The sequence below is a fragment of the Carettochelys insculpta genome, chromosome 26 (genome assembly GCF_033958435.1).
Source record: "Carettochelys insculpta isolate YL-2023 chromosome 26, ASM3395843v1, whole genome shotgun sequence".
Lineage (NCBI taxonomy): Eukaryota > Metazoa > Chordata > Testudines > Carettochelyidae > Carettochelys > Carettochelys insculpta.
Genome location: NC_134162.1, coordinates 16,888,536 through 16,906,272, shown reverse-complemented (window position 1 = coordinate 16,906,272; position 17,737 = coordinate 16,888,536). Strand labels below are relative to the sequence as shown.

General features: G+C 47.3%; 1 protein-coding gene across 1 annotated transcript in view; it reads left to right on the top strand.

Moving 5' to 3' along the window:
- SYCP1 (synaptonemal complex protein 1) overlaps positions 1-17,737 on the top strand; it is a 122,143-nt gene that overhangs the window by 61,591 nt on the left and 42,815 nt on the right. The window contains exons 15-16 of the mRNA XM_074977265.1: positions 4,833-4,949; positions 9,390-9,493. Of these exons, the coding sequence (XP_074833366.1) occupies positions 4,833-4,949; positions 9,390-9,493 (221 nt within the window). The remainder of the gene's footprint in view (positions 1-4,832; positions 4,950-9,389; positions 9,494-17,737) is intronic.

Sequence of the window (17,737 nt, the reverse complement as noted above, 5' to 3'; positions counted from 1 at the left end):
TACAAGTCGCAGGACTCCCCTACAAAGGTCCAGCAGACTATCCAGGACCTTCCCTTTGAGGGGCCATCCCTGTTTTGGAAAAGACAAACAAAAGGCTCCACAGCCTGAAAGACTCGAGGGCCACCTTATGCTCACTTCACCTGCACAGCCCTGCGCCCCAGTGTCAGCGTTTCACCCCTAGGCCTCTTCAGACAATTCCCTCATCAGCAATGGGATAACAGTAGAAGACAGGGCTGTTCTAATGGGAGACATCATGGCCAACAGACTCAGGGCCAGAGTCATTAAAAACTCCCACCGGGGTCTAAACAAGAATTTTGATGGTGCGGTCGAGAACGACACACCAATCACCACCCCAGTTCGAGCTCAGCTTTTATTTTCATTCCACCTATCCCCTTTCCACCATGCCTGGTGCATCATAACTTTGGATCAGTGGGTCCTGCATGCAGTAGAAAGGGGATACACTCTCCGGTTTTCTTCGTACCCCACTTCCTACCCTCCCTCCCCATCCTTCTTCAGGGACCTTTCTCACGAGATTCTCCTCAGGCAGGAGGTACAGTCTCTCCTCCATCGGGGGGGCAGGGGAGCCTATACAAGAGCTCCCCCATCAGTTTTGGGGACAGGTGGTTTATTCCTGTTATTTCCTAATTCCCAAAGCAAAAGAGGGGCTATGACCCATCTTGGACCTGTGAAACCTAAACAAATTTGTGAAAAAGGTACGGTTTCATATGATGTCCCTGGGCCTAATTATTCCAATGCTATAACGGGGTGGACTGGTTTGCTGCTCTCAACTTACAGGACGCATATTTCCACGTAGCAATTTATCCACCCCGCAGGAGGTTACTCCGCTTTGTGGTGGGAAAGGACCGTTATCAGTTCACAGTCCTTCTGTTCAGTCTGTCCTCTGCCCCCGAGGGTCTTCACTGAATGTATGGCAGTGGTGGCAGCCTCCCTATGCAGGCAGGGGGTGCACATCTTTCCCTACTTGGACGATTGACTAGTCAGGGGTCGCGTGCAGCTGATACGGCAGGCATTCAACACTCCCAGTCTCGTGGTAAATGAGGCGAAGTTGGTGTTGACCCCCACCCAAGTAGTGGAGTTTGTGGGGGCCCTACTAGATGCAGGGTAGGCCAGAGCCTACTTGCCACAAAGCAGGTTTCAGACCATGGCATCCTTCATCCATGAATTGATCAAGTTCCCCGCCACCACGGCCAGAGGATGCCTCAGGTTGTTGGGTCACATGGTGGCGTGCACGTTTGTAGTCCAGCACGCCAGACTGCAGATGTGCTCTTTCTGGCTGTGGCTCGCCTTGGTGTACTGGCTTCTCAGGAACAACATAGACATGTTGGTGACAGTCCCTCCAAAAGTGCTATTAACACTACACTGGTAGCTGGATGCTTGGTTGGCCTGCATAGGAGTGCCTTTCAACCTCCCACGACCCTCCCTCTAGTTATGGACGCCTCAGTCTCGGGCTGGGGAATGAATCTAGGGGAGTGCCAGCCCCATACTCTTTGGAACAAGGAGGATGCCTGGCTTTCATATAAATCTTCAGAACTCAGAGTCATCAGTCTCACATGCGAGGTGTTTCAAAACAGTTTAAAGGGTCAGTGGGTTGCCCTGAGTACAGACAATACCACAGCAATGTATTATATAAACAAGCAAAGGGATGCATGTTCTTCTCTCCTGTGTCACAAGGCCCTCAGGCTCTGGGAGTTTTGCATTTAAAATCAAATTCTGAGAGCGTATTACCAGCTGGGGCCCCACATCTCCCTGCCAGACAGTCTCAGCAGGTCTTTCCTGGAACAGGAGTGGTCACTACACCCAAAATACTGCATTTAATTTTACAGAAGTAGTGACATCCTCATTAGACTTATTTGCCTCCCATCTCAACGCGAAATGCCAGACATTCTGCTTGTACCAGAATCAGAACCAGGGCTCCTGGACAGATGCATTCAGCATTCACTGGTTGGTCAGGCCCTCTGCTTTATGCCTTCCCTCCAGTGCCAGTCATCCACTGAACCCTACTCCGAACTCAGACAGGGCATTGGTCATCCTAGTGACCCCAGCATGGGCTCAACAACGCTGGTACTCAACCCTCTTGGAGTTGTCCATCTGCGACCCAATTGCACTCCCATTACATACAGACCTGTTGAAACAGGAGGAGGGGAGACTGCAGCACCTCAACCTTCAAGTGCTACATCTCACAGCATGGAAGCACCATGGCTGAAAGTGGTGGAGATCTCGTGCTCGGGACTAGTGAAAGAAGTGTTGCTGAACAGCAGGAAGCCCTCCACAAGGCAACATATATAGCCAAAAGGAAAAGATTTTCTTTCTGGGCAACTCAAAAGGGGTTATCCCCAGGGCAGAATCCGATACCAGTTATTCTGGATTAACTGTTGTTCCTGAGTCAGGAAGGGTTGTCACTGTCCTCTGTCAAGGGGCATTTAGCAGCTATCTTGGCCTTTCACCCTGGGCCGGGCCTATCATTAGTCTTCTCAGACCCTGTGGTAAAGCGGCTTATGAAGGGCATGGAAAGGGTCCTACCACAGATGCGTCCACCTTTGCCAGTGTGAGACCTCAATCAGGTATTGTTGAGACTCATGGGGGCACCTTTTGAACCCCTTGCTTCCTGTTCCTTCCTATTTCTTAGTTACAAAACAACATTCTTGCTGGCTGTTTCTTCAGCCAAGAGTGTGTCGGAACTAAGGGCCCTGATTGTGTAGAATGGGTCCACCATGTTCCACAGGGACAGGGTCAGGTTGAGGCCCCACCCAGCATTACTTCAGAAGGTGGTCTCCCCCTTTCATGTTAAGCAGCACAATTCCCTACCCGTCTTTTATTTGAAGCCTCATGCCTCCCTGAGGGAGCAGAGGTTACATACGTTGGATGTTAGGAGTGTGCTGGCCTTCTATGTGGACAGGACCAAACCTTTTAGGAAGTCCCACTAGCTATTTGTGGCAGTGGCAGACAGGATGAAGGGCCTCCTGTTCTCCTCCCAGCAATTGTTCTCCTGGATAGTGGCCTGCATTAAGGAATGCTATAAGCTGGTGGGGGTCCCCCTCCCCCAGTCAGGGCTAACTCTACCAGAGCTCAAGCTTCCTCAGCAGCATATCTGGCCCAAGTCCCTAGCCAGGCTATCTGCAGGGCGGCCACCTGCTCCTCTATACGCAAGTTCACGGCCCATTATGCAATGATGCAACATGCTAGAGATGACACTGCAGTAGGCAAGGCTGTGCTTCATTCTGTCTGGGCTCTGACCCCTCCTCCTAGGCATCAGCTAGTATTCGCCCAACTTGGAATGCACACGAGCCTGTTCCGTAACTGGCATTCTTCGAGATGTGTTGCTCGTCCACTCCAAACCCTCCTGCCTTCCCCACTGTCAGAGAAGCCGGCAAGAAGGAACTAATCGGCGGCGGGGGTGGGTGGTGCATACATTGGTTGCCATATCGGCACCACTCCAGGGGGCGCCGCACCGACCCTGTGGCTGCTGGCTAGGGCAGAAAGCATCCAGCAACTGGGCATGCGCCAATGCACACCCAACTTGGAAATGGACATGAGCAACACATCTCAAAGAACACCAGTTACAGAACAGGTAACTAACTGTCTTTTCTTTGACATGTGTTGCTCATACCTATTCCAAAACCCACTCACCATCCCCACTGTTGCAGTAGCCAGCAAGAAGGAACTGAACAGAGAGAGGATCGGGCAGTGTATATATTGGTGACAATAACAGTGCCACCCCAGGGGGCTCTGCACCAACCTGATGACTGTCAGCTAGGGGGAAAAAGACTTCCAGCAATTGGGCATGCATGTGCATGCACACCTGCATTGGTATGGATGTGAGCAACATGTCTTGAAGAACACCAGTTACGTTTTCCATAATGTCTATAAACGCCTACCTCTGTTGAATTCCATTGAGATTACATTTGAAGCTGAAGTTTGAAATTAGTTCCAATAATACTTTTTAAAATTAAGCTAATGCCACCTTCTTGGAGCCTTATTGTGGTCTGTTTTTCCTGTAACTTTTAACTTGTAGATCTAGAATGTGAGCTTTCTTTGGGTATGTCTCCACAGCAGCCTTATTTTGAAATAAGCTATTGCAGCAGGGTTACTCCAAAATACTTTACTTTGAAATAACAGTTACTCAGAAACGCATTTTGAAATACGACTTAGCTATTTTGAAATATGCAATCTACATACAATAGAGCCTATTTTGAAATAGCGTCATTAGACATTCTATGAACGTACCTACACTACTCCTTCCTTTTGGAAGGCGTATGCAAATGCCATGGATCGGAAATGCTAATGAGGCACTAATATGAATATTCAAAGTCTAATTTGCATAATGGCCACTCCTTGGCCTGTTGAAAGTCTTGCTTTCAAATTGAAAACTAGTCATATAGAGGGGGTTCTTTGGAAAGGAAACCTAAGTTTTGAAAGCACCCTTCTTCCCAATTTTTTGGGAAGGTTTACCAATTTCAAATTAAGGCATCTGCTATTTTAAAATTATTTGAAAATAGTGCTTGCATGTGTATCTGCTTGGTTAGTTATTTTGAAATAACAGCTGTTATTTCAAAATAACTTTGCAAGCTAGATCTACCCTTAGATTTAATGTCTATGTTTATGTTCCGTATGGATAGTTAAACTTGTAGCTTCACGCTAAAAGAGCTATAGAATTTTGAGAAAGTTATGTTCAACAAAGAACATGTCTCCTCTTAGCGTGAGTAGTGTATCTTCTTTGCTGTGTAAGAATGTGACTGAAAATAACCTATAATTTATAAATATTCTCAGTTTATTGTAAGGTACATTTTGAAATATTTTCCTTTGCTTTTTAGGAGAAGTCACTCAAAGGTCAAAAAGACTTGGAGCAGCAATTAATGTGTGAACAATCAGCAAAAAATGTATTAATAAAAGAGAGAGAAATTAAGGATTCTGACCACTCAGAGTTTAAGGTTCGATTATTTGGATTTTCTTTTTAATCACACTTAAAATTTTATTTTATTTGTATTATCTTTTGAACTAGCTATTTCAGAAGTTGTAGATTGTTTTTGTGGATTTTTTCCCCAAACACAATATTTTTTTTAAAGATTGCCTATACATAGTTTCCCATTTATGGTGGTACACATCCCCAGCTCAGAAAGATTGGCAAATTTGAAAAACAATTGACACTTTGGGCAGTTCACATAGACACAATTTCAAGGGTGTGAAGCTATTAAAAAGATTCAGTCTCCCACTTGGAACAGACCAAGGGGCCAACTGGAGTTTCCAATATTATTGGGACCATGGTGATATTAGGGTGATTGTCTTATGTATGTTACTATATCACCTTTCCCCTTACAACCCCCCTCCCCCAACCTTTCTCCTCAAGTGTCCTGATTTTTCACGCTTGCTATTTGCACACCTTAGGGCCAGCTTTTAGGTACTGTGAATCCTAGATAAAGCCAACACAGATTCCCTTTTATAGATCTGGTTAAGCTCTCCTTGCTGAGTACTTGTGCCAGACTGCAGTGATGAGTTCCAAATGCTGAAACCTATGTGCTTTTAGCTTGATGGGGTCAGGTGGTTGTTGCCATTGGCCTTTATCTTGGACTCTTAGGCATATGCTCCAGCTGTAAATTTTGTCTGACAACACTTGGGAGTTGGGATGCTATGATCCAAATATGTTGTTCCTGAAATTATGGCTGTTTCCTGTAGGCTTCTGCAGCAGCTCTTGCTGGTTTCTTTGAATTATATAGAATGTGGGGCCATCTGTGTTTGCCCCTTCAGGTACATGTGACAGTAAAAGCCCTCAGAGAGATTTTCTTATGCAGTTAAGTAAAGAGTAAGAGAGAGGGAGAGATTTAGATGAAATAATACCTATCTATTTGTGTTTTCTGTAAGTAGTTTTTGTAATCACTTTGAAGAATTTTTTTGGATTTGGGCAGAGTCCTCTGGGTTTGTCTGAGACCCTTCTGTCTTTCTAGGTCAGCCCTCTCTGATCTCGGCTGGTCCCATAGTTAAACTAGATCCTTCCTGTTCCTCTTTCTTGAAGATCCATCCATTTCTTCTTTGCTGCTCTCAAAATTTCCTGTTTCTGTCTCAGTGCGCCTGTCACTCATGTTTATATATCCCACCAACAATGTCTGGTTCCTTTGCTAATGAGTATTTTCTGCTCCCCCTATCTGGAGAGGGTATGGAGGGACTGGGCTTTCTCAGCTTGTGCTAACATATTAGCCAAATGTATTTTCTCCTTAAGAGATGACAGTTTAAAGTTTAATGATTGACTATTACTCCTGGTCTGGCAGAGACATACAATACAGCAACCTTTTTGCCTGGATCAGTTCCCCAGACACACACCTTGTTCTTTCAATCAGTCCCTGTCAGAAAATGGTGGATTCCACATCCATGTTCCATGACACAAGAGTTTTATAAGAACAGCTTCATAATATCAACTAAAATTAATATATTGTACATAGATTGAGTACCCAAAGCGTTAGAACATTACCACAGTCTTGTTCCTTATTGCAGTCTGACTTGGCTGCGACGTACATGCTTTTATTAAAGGCTGATGTTACTTTCGGTCCTAATTTGGTTGTGTAATTTGAAATTATATTAAACATTTGCTTAGAAGTGCCAGGGCTGAGTTTTGTTAATTAGGTTTACTCTTTGTATGTTCAAGCCCAAATTTTGTAAATTTTGAACTCCAGTGTTTTTAAACGGGAACAAATTCAAGGATTTTTATCTGAAAAGATACACTGTGAGATCACTTTTGAGAGATTACAAAAGACAGAAAAAGAAATGAAGGATATTCTTCAAATCAGAGAGGTCTGTAGACAGGGTGACTCTTGTTCTCCCATATATCTTATTGATATCTATAACATATTTAAATGTCTTGATCAGTGACATATAGAAATTACTGTGCATACAATGAAATTAATGGGCAGCAGATTTAAAATAAATATAAGGAAGTACTTCTTCACACAGTTCACAGTCCACCAAAGAACTCATTGCAAGGATATGTTGTGAAGGTCAAAGGTATAACCGGCATGATAGACCCAGGATGGCTGGCTACATTAATTTGGTGGAGAGTAGATGTACTGGGAGCTGAGTGAATGGTTTTCTGTTTCCTGAAAAAACTGCCTGAGACTGCTGCCATATAATCAAGACAGGAAGGCATGTAATGCTTAGAACTTTCTTGGAGTAGAAGGCTAATCAGGCACCTGCAGCCAATGAAGTCCTGCTGGGTTACTTTAAAAGATTTTCCTTCAGGTGAGGAGTGGGGAAAGAAAAGAGCAAAGGACTCAGGAGAAAATACTGGAGTGTTGAGGACAGAAAACAGAGTAACCTGGACCTCTCTGTGCTAAAGAAAGAAATAGTTGCTCAAGTACTAGGGAGAAAGAACGAGGAGTGTGTCTGGGGGAGTGGTACAGGCAAAAAGGTTGTTGTATTGAGGCTAGAGGGGAAAAAAACGCATCTCTTGTCACTATCTAGGGTCCCTAGGCAAGAAACCAAGAGTAGTGGGTGTGCATGGGTTTCCCCCAACCCTCTCCCATACCTCAAAAAGGCTGCTCCTAGAAAGGAGTGGGGCAGGATTATGGACAGGTTTCACCTCAGTCGTTTGGATGTGTAAGCTGTGACCCAGGCCTCTAGCAAAAGTTAAGAGGCAGTGTGGAAGACCTTTGCAAGCCTCTGAGGCAGTCTCTGACAGAGCCCTCTTCCAAGAGGTATTGGCCCAGTTGAAAACACTTACCACCCAAAACCTGAAGGCTACAGGCCGCCTGCCAAAAATGATGGCTGTGGGTGACATGTGACATAGAATTCAATCTCCTGTATTTTGTGGTAACCACTCAGTGTGAGACGTGGCCACAGGAACAGTGGGCCTGCATACTTGCCCGTGTTCTCAGCGGAGAGGCCCAAAAGGCCTAGTATGATCTGCCTGCTGGTAACATCACTGATTACCTTTGGATGAAGGAGGCCTCTGGTACATGAATTTTTTGGCCAGGCTTCCTCTATAGGTTGATGGGCACAAAGGAAGGGCCCAGAGAAGCCAGAGTGTTCAGAAACCGGTACCAACACCAGTCTTACAGAGTCATCTAAGAGGGTAGAAGCAGAGCATGGTGAGTTAGGACGTGTTAAGCCCCAGGAGGGTGACATTTGGGTGGGACCGGGTATAAGAAGGTGAGGAAGGAGCTGGCTGAAATAGATGGGACACCCATAGCAGGAAAATCCCAAGGTCCAGGACTATTTTTCATAATCAAGAGAGACCTCCTATATTGAGTCATGTATATGCAGGAACAAGAGGTACACCAACCTCCTTGTACCCCAAAAACACCAATCCTGAGCCCCATTCACAGTCATCTTTTTGGGTTATATCTGGGGGCAGAGAATACCCACATGAGAATCTTGCACAGGTTCTGGCCTGGGGTTCGCCTCATCCTGAGTGCCAGCTACACAGCCCCTGTCCCCATCTAAAAGCCCTCCGGGCACCCACTGGATTTTCCCCCTTTAATCTCTTGTATGGATGCCTCCCTCATGGCATCCTAGATATAACCAAGGAAATTTGGGAAGAATCACCAGCGAAGGGGAGAAATATAATAGAGCATGTGTTGCAAATGAAGGACCAAATAGCACAGGTACAAAAACATGTGGAGGAGGCCCAAGCGGCCGAATCAGCATACTGTAAGCAGTAAGCAAACATCCAGCTGTTCCAGCCCAGCGATTGGGAAGGGTCCTGGTTCCCACACCTAAAAGTGAGCTGTTAGTCTAGTGACAGGGTCCCTATGAAAACACTGGACCCATGGGAGAGGTAAATTATAAGGTGCAGCAACCAGAACGTTGAAAGCCAGAACAAATATGTAACATCAGTCTTTTGAAACCCTGGCAAGAGGGAGGAGGCTTGTATCTATCTCCAAGGGGATTCAGCCCCAGTGAGTAAAACCCCCTGGGTGTGGGTGCAGATATTTTCTGACTTAACCATTAGCCAGAAGAGGGAGGTGACTGAGAGGATCGTCTGCAACCACGACACATTCACAACAAAGCCAGGCCCTCTGTCTGGTGCTGAAGCCCTTGGTCTTCAATTTTGCCCCGCCTTCCACATGGGGTTATGGGCTCTGGGCTTTGCCTCCCCATACCCCGCCCTGGGTCACATGGGTTTCAGCCATGGGTGGTGAAACTTGGGATTCATCTTTGTCCCAAGCAAATCTAAGCCAGCACTTGCAACCCCATTAAAATCGGGTTGTGACCCCAGTTTAACAGCCTTTGGCCCTTTCATACAAACATTTAATATCTCATAGTTGTCCACGTAATGAACAGGTATCCATACGTTTATTTATTTTGAGATTTTTGGGTTGTCTGTTTCTTTGTAGCAGTATATACTATAAATGCATGAGCATTTACGCCTTTTCTTCCTGCAGAAGGAAGTACACAATTTGAAACTACAGTTAACTGGTGCAATTGAAAATGAACGAAATGGTATCAAACAGATTACAGCACTGAACGCAGAGCTTGAAAAAGAGAGGTATGATCTAATTTTTAATTACAATGTTACATTTAAAGTTGCTTCTCCTTTTAAATTCAAAATGAGCTGTGATTTGTTTTTTTAATGAAAGCGTAAAATTTGGCTTGTTACATTGGAATTGCTAAAGGATACAATGTACCTCTCACTTCACTCTTGCCTCTGCTGTCTCTTGCTGCTGCTGGTACTAGAGCACAAAAAGGGAAGTGTTAAGTGTGTAAAGGGACTGTTTTCAGGAAGAACCATGGAAAACTGGTTAAACTATAACGAATGTCCATTTGAGATTTGTAAAAAGGGAATCAAGATACAGGGCAGAAGGTTGACAGGTGTGGAGGGCTCAAGGGTGGGGGTGCCAGGAGTCAAGAAAAAGATGGGGGGCTCAGAGTAGGAGGTTGGGTGTGGGAGGCTCAGGGCAGGGTACTGGAAAGTGCTGGAGTCAGGTCTGGGGTTTGGGTATAGGGGAGCTTAGGACATGGGGCAGGGAGGTGTGGGGGTGAAGGAGTCATGACGGGCTTAGTTGTGTAGGGCTCAGGACAGGAGGTGTGGATGGTAGAGTTAGGACAGGGGGTGGAGGCTCATGGCAAGGGACTGTGGAAACAGGGTAGGTGTTGAGAACTCATGCCAGGGTGTGGGGGTACAGGTTTGAGGGCAGGAGGCTTGGGAGGTGTGCTCTCAGGTCAGAGGGTTGGGTGGAGGGCTCGGAGGGTGAGGGCTTCAGGAATAGGGCTAAAGGCTTGGAGATATGTGGGGCTCAGGAAAGAAGGGTAGAGAGTCCTGGAGTCAGGGCAGAGGGTTGTGCAGAGGGCTCAGGGAAGGGGGCTGGGCAGTGTGGAGGCCTCAGGGCAGCAAGTGGGGGTGCATCCGATTGTCATCGCACAGCCAAACCCTGACCGTGCTTTAAATTAGGATAACCAAAATTTGGTGGTTCTAGCTCTTAACATTTGGGAGCTCTATAACAAGTAGACTCATAGATAGACACACAAACTCTCTCATAATTTAGATTTAGAATCATAGAAATGGAGGACTGAAAGGGCTCTTGACACTGTTGTGTTTACCTGCACCTCTCCAGATAGGGGCAAGTGTAGCTCCTGTTGGCTGCAGATTGCTGTTCGTGGCCAATGGATCCACAGAAAGTGGCGTCCTGGTCTATGCCCTTCTCGCAGCTCCCACAGGCCAGGAAAGGCATATTGCCGTCAACAAGAGCTACAGTTGCCTCCACCTGTGGACGTGCAGGTAAATATAGCAGCAGCCACCCGCCCACTGCTCTGGCACATTGCTGCTGTTTTATTGCCCGCCTGTTTTTACCTGTTCTTAAAAAAACCACCAGTGACTGATATTCTACAGCATTTCTACAAAATATTTTCCATTGCTTAACTACCCTTATAATTGTGATTTTTTCCAAATGGCTAACCTGCATCTCCCTTGCTTCAAATTAAGCCTAATATTTCTTGTCCTGTCGTCTGTAGATAAGGAGAAGAATTACCACCCTCCTCTTTAAAACACAGTCTTGTATGTATATGAAGACTGTTATGTTCTCCCCTCAGTCTTTTTTTCTGCAGACTAAACTAACCCTTATTTTTCAATACTTACTCATAGGACATGTTTTCCAGACCTTTAATCAGTTTTGTTGCTCCCCTCTGGACTTTGGCCAATTCGTATATACTTTTCCTGAAATGTGTCCAGAACTGGCCTATCAGTGCTAAGTAGAGTGGAAGAATTACTTCTCATGTTTTGCTTACAGCGCTCCTGCTAATGCATTCCAGAATGATATTCACTTTACAAGACAAATTGTATTAAGTGGATGTAACAAATGATGAGAGAGGAGATGACAGATAGCAGCAATAAAAAAGAATAGGTATATCTGTGCACGTAATTTGGTAATTCCAACAATTTTAAATGTATAGATTACACAGGTATATTACCAGGCTCAAGTAGTTAGTGGAATCAGGGCCTGAATATACATAATTATTCTGAGTGCTTGCTATTTTCCATACAAAGGAGGTGTGTGTGCTTACTGCTTACACCAATGTCAGATTTTCCCTCAGTAGTATCCATAGGATAGGAGACTGGCTCCAGCACCGCCAGATTGGTGCACGTGTGCTTCACTATATAGGGCATTGCTGGCCCCACTCCTCCCTCATATCCTTGCTGTGAGTGATGGTATTTGGAACTGTTCACTCCAATCTCTAGCTGCAGCTTTTTTAGAATTAATAGTTCTTTTTGCTTTTATATGCACAAAGCCTTCCTATGGTGAATGTGGTCAGATACCAAGAGAAACAAGGCCAGCTTGCCCTGGGCTCAAGGAATAAAGAATTGAAACACCTGGATCTTTGTGGTCAAAAAATGTATTCCTTGTCAAGTTTCCAGCTGTGCGTGGCAAATGAGCAGGCCCACATTGCCAGCTATGACCTGAATATGTGGCAGGTGATGGCAAAGTTTGAGTTGTTGCTAGAATTTTGGGCTCTGTCTGACAAAAGTTCATCAACAGCTAGGGCAGCATTGTAAGGGGGCTCCAATGCAGTGGACTCTTCAGCATGCTGTATGGTATGGTCTGTGTCCATGTGCAGTTTGGCATGGCTTCTCCTGTGTGCCTTATCTCGAGAGACCTAGCAGTTCTTTCAGGACCTTCCATTCAACAGGGCTGCCCCATGTGCAGAGCATACAGACCCAAAGCTGCATGGGCTTAAGGACTCCAGAACAACCTAACCACATCCTAACCACTGTGCAGGATGGCTATTCTCTCCATCTTTCCTCTACACCTCCTTCCCACACATGCATCCACCCTCCGTGTCCTCCTTCAGGGAGCCTACTCACGAGAAACTACTTGAGCAGGAGGTGGGGGAGTTGCTTCAGGTGGGAGCAGTGGTTGAGGTGCCACCGTAGTAAACACATTGGAGCTTTTAATCCCATTTTTTAAATCCTGAAAGCCAAAGGGGGCCTTAATTTTATCCTAGACTTGCAAGAACTGAACTGCTGTCTGGTGAGGCTCAAATTTCACACGGTCTCCCTGGCTTCTGTCATCCCAGACCTGGATTTGGGGGGTTGGTATGTCACCCTCAACCTCAGAGACATCTACTTTCATGTTGCAATCTTCAAGAGGCAAAGACAATTCCTTCTTTTCATGGTAGGTGTGAATCATCAGTTTACCTTCCTCCCCTTTGGGCTGTCTATGACCCCAATGTTCTTCATGAAGCGCATGTTGGTTGCAGTTGCTTACCTGAGGTGCCAAAGGGTCCAGCTATGTCCTTATCTCGGCTATAGGCTGGGCAGCTCTGAAGCCAAGGTCCACGATGAGACAGCTTGTCTCCTGGCCATGAGCAAGCATCTGGGCCCCCTCGAAGAAATTGGCATTAGTTACCAATGCAGAGGATCAAGTTAATCGGCACAGCCCTAGCTTCGACCAGAGATCAAGCATCTCGCCGACAAGACAGATACAACACTCTCTCAGCCCTCATAGCACAGGTTTCTGTTGCATTGCTAACCTTGGCCAGGATGTTTCTGTACTTTGTTGATCACATGGTAGCATGCATGTGGTACACTTTGGCAAAATCAGGATGCATCCCTTGCACAAAGGGTCTTGCTCTGACTGCAGACAGGGTGCATCTGTTGACACTCTCAGCCTTCCATCCACAGATATTCATGGCTGTTCAGTGTTTTCACAGGACATGACAGCTCAATTCTTCAAAGGTCTTGGAGGGCTATTCCCATAGACCCAAGTCCTTCTTTGACAATGGGACTTTAACTTGGTCCTTTCTCGGCTAACAGTGCTGCCCGTTGAACTGATGATCTCCTGAGTGCTCCCTCTCTTTGTGCCAATTATGTCAGACAGAAGAGTGTCCAGTTTCCATGCCCTGACAACAGGATCCCCGTGTGTCCTCCTTTTGAAGGATAAGGTACAATTGAGATTCTTCTTCGAGTGGTCCCCGTGGGTGCTCCACAGTAGGTGTCGGGCTTGCCCCGGTGCCGCAGCTCGGAAAATGTTCAGCAGTCTCCGTCGGGTCACACATGCGCCGATGCGCGTCGGCTCTTCACGCGCTTACGGTCACGTGCGCGATCCGGTCCCCGCCAGTTCCTTCTCAACTGCCAACGGCTGCAGACGGAATCCTCTCCGGCTCCGATGCCTGAGACAGATAAGTCTTATTTTTTCTCGTGTTAATAGTTTTTAACAGTTCATAGTTAGCAGTCCGATGGTTATTATAGTTAGTTACTCTGTTAAAAGTTGTTAAAAGTTAAAGACTATCTTAAAACCGCGGTGGCCACCTCCGGGCGGGCCCGCTGCTTTTGTTTGTCGGCCTTCAAAGGCCAACGGTTATTAACATCACCTAACAGACTGTTAAGTGTGCTAAGTACCTTAAGTACCTAAGGACTCAGAATTAAGTTTTAACAATGCCATCTCCCGGCTTTAAGAAGTGTGAATCTTGCCGGGAGGCCATGCCTGCTTCGGATGGCCATAGCAGATGCATACGGTGCCTTGGGGAGACGCACGTTCCCCAGAAGTGCTCCCATTGTTCCAAGTTGACTAATGGAGCTAGAAAAGATAGAGAAATGAGGCTGAAGATGCTGTTAGTTGACAAAGCACTTCAGCCTGCCTCATCGAAGGCAATTCATGCGGAGGGCTCTTCAGGACCGCACAAGAGGAAGGCTGCTTCTTTGACCTCCTCTGCACAGAAGGAAAGAAAAGAAGAGCCTCGCCTACTCGATCCCTGCCCCTTACTGTTGGGAGCGGGACGAGTGTAACAAAGGGCCCGCGCACGCTGGCTTCCTCCACTGGTAAAGCCGCAGCGCATGCAACCACTCAAGGCCCTGCAGTTACCAGGGAGACGGCATCGAGAGCCGTGCGGGCACTAATCAGTTCGGCACCGGCTACTGCAGCACTGATCGAGACTTCCCCAGAGGCACCGGAGATGACGGCACCGGGATCCACGGCACCGGTGACGACGGCACCGGCGACGACGGCACTGACAACAACGGCACCGGGAGCATTGGAAATCAGCATGATACCTGCTCCGGTACCAAGTTCACCAGTAAGACCACCCGAGAGCGTAAAGGCTAAAACGAAGACCAGGCACTGCCTCTGTCACCACGATCACCACCGGAGATTCGACGGGCAGCAACACCTTCAGCCTGCCACAGACGTCCTTCTCCTTTTCTTCGGAGCCCATCACGGATCTGCACGCTTTTCTCCAGCATCGAGCAGAGATCCCTACACGTCTTCTCACAGAGGCTCTCCTCGTACGTCGGTATCATCTCAGAGGTCTCGACATTCGAGGCACCACCCTTACATCCTTGGGTCATGGTCCAGGTCTCCATCGCCGGGCCCCTGTCCCTGTTGCTACGACCGCCATCATTATGCGGGGCGTCATCATAGGAGGTTGACGTCTCACTATGGATCCCCGTCGACCACTCCTCAACGCCACAGTGTTCTACTTCCACCTGGGGGAACACCACGGGTTCCCCAATCAGAGGCTGGGTCTAAAGACATTGAACCCCACCTCGAAATTCCACAAAGGCAATCACATCAATACGGCCAGGATCCAGAGGAATTGGAGGAGAGATACCATAGTGGTGCCTCCTCATCCTCGCCAGACGAGGCCGTGGTCCCTGGAGACATTTCTCCCCCAGATGACCTGAAACAGTTCCAGGAGCTGTTCAAACGGGTAGCTCAATCCCAAGATATTCAAGTGGCGGAGGTGCAGGAGAAACACCACAGACTCCTTAAAAACCTCAGGCCTCCATCTTCTTCAAAAATTGCTATTCCTCTGAACGATGCAATGATGGAGACAGCCACTAATATATGGCAGACCCCAGCATCCACTCCTCCTACCAACAAAAGAGCGGACAAAAAGTACTTCGTCCCTGCGAAAGGTATGGAATTTCTATTTAGTCATCCACAGCCAAACTCGCTAGTGGTTGAATCGTCCCAACACAGGTCCAAATCGTCCCAGTACAAATGTGGGGGATTGGACAAGGACATAAAGAAGCTGGATCTTCTGGGTAGAAAAGCCTACTCCTCAAACTACTCTGTTGCTCCGCATGGCCAACTATGCCGCTCATTTGTCGAATCACAATTTCGACAATTATTCCAAGCTTACTGCCCTCATGGACTTCCTTCCGGGGGAAAAAAGGCCAATTCTTAAAGCAATTGTGCAAGAGGGCTACGCGGCTTCTCGAGCGGGCGTGCAGATTGCACTGGATGTGGCGGACACAGCGGCCCGTGCCATGGCGACTGCAGTGGTAATGCGGAGAGAGTCATGGCTTCACACATCTGGCATTCCAAAGGAGTTACAGGTCAAAATTGCAGACCTCCCCTTCGACAAAATAAAATTGTTTGCTGAATCGTCCGACTCAGTCCTACACTCGAGCAAAGATTCCAGAGCGACACTTCGGACTTGGGGGATATATACCCCACCGTTCTGAAGGAAGAAATTTTATCCTCAGCAACGCCGTTATGGTTACCAACAGCAACATACCCAATTTCAACGGGGGTATGATCAGGGACGTCATCAACAAACACATTATAAGGGCCCTAGGCGCCGGCCTCAGCAGGGCAGTGCCTCCGCAGGGCAAAGTGCAAGACAGCAAGTTTGACAGATATGTTGAGGGCCGCGAAGCCAAGACCATACCTCAGTGCCAATCTCACTACATGTTCCATCACCGACTCAAGCCATTTTACCCACAATGGAAAAGCATCATGTCGGACAAGTGGGTATTGGAGATCGTAAACACGGGATACACGATGCCCTTCCAGTCTTTACCTCCACCAAATCCTCCCACCGCACCCATGCTCAGAGACCCCTCTCACCTACCGGAATTAAGGCAGGAGGTGGACCACCCCCTATTCATAGGGGCAGTGGAGAGAGTACCGGAACAATTTCAAGGCAAAGGGTTCTACTCCAGGTATTTCCTGACGGAGCAGAAGACAGGAGGGTGGAGACCCATTTTGGATCTACGCGCACTGAACCAGCACCTACACAAACAGCGCTTCAAAATGACTACGATGGCTTCAGTAATCACGGCACTTGACCATGGCGATTGGTTTGCAGCCCTCGACTTACAGGATGCGTATTTTCATATCGCAATTCATCCAGCCCACAGGCGTTTTCCTCCCGTTCCTTGTGGGTACGGATCATTTCCAGTACAGAGTCCTCCCATTCGGACTCTCTTCAGCACCCAGAGTCTTCACCAAGACCTTAGCGGTGGTGTCAGCATACCTACACAGACAGGGAGTTTTCATTTTCCCATACCTGGACGATTGCCTGCTAAAGGGAACTTCCCGGGAGGAGGTATTACGGATGATGCACATCACCACAAACACATTTACCTCACTGGGCCTCATCATCAATTTCTCAAAATCAAAGACCGACTCCACGCAAAATATAGAGTTTATAGGGGCTCCGATAGACTCAGTCACGTCAAGGGTGTATTTACCCGAGGCTCGTTTTCGTGCCATCGAATCTCTCATACAACTACTAACGTACAGCCCCACTGTTCCAGTTCTCACTTGCTTACAACTGTTGGGGCATATGGCAACCACCACGTTCGTGGTGCAAAATGCCAGGCTGCATATGCAAGGATTGCAGCATTGGTTGGCAACCGTATACAAACCCTCAATCCACACCGTCCACAAGAGGGTGTCACTTACAACAGAGGCATGAAGCTTGCTAACATGGTGGGGAAACCCCAAGAATCTCCTAACAGGGGTGCCCTTCCGCCAACCGCAAATTACTGTGTTCATTACAACAGATATCTCCCATATGGGATGGGGGGCTCACATGGACAACAAAACCACTCAAGGATTATGGTCCCCCGCGGAGAAGACACTGCACATAAACATATTAGAGCTCAGGGCAGTGTTCAGTGCGTGCAGGCATTTTTCCAATTATCTGTGCAGAAAAATAGTCGGCATGAATACCAACAACACCACCACCATGTTTTATATAAACCGATAGGGGGGAGCCAGGTCTCGTACGTTTTGCGCGGAGGCGGTCCAGCTCTGGAACTGGTGCATCGCCAACAATATAACCCTAAAGGCTTCATACCTACCGGGGGTCCACAACGTCAAGGCAGACCAACTCAGCAGACACTTTGCGCCCACTCACGAGTGGCAGATCCATCCAGACCTACTCCACCAAGTGTTCCGCAGATGGGGTTTTCCCCAAATCGACTTGTTCGCCACCCGAGAAAACAAGAAATGTCCCCAATACTGCTCCAGAGCGGGCATGGGACACGGGTCTTTGGGGGGTGTCT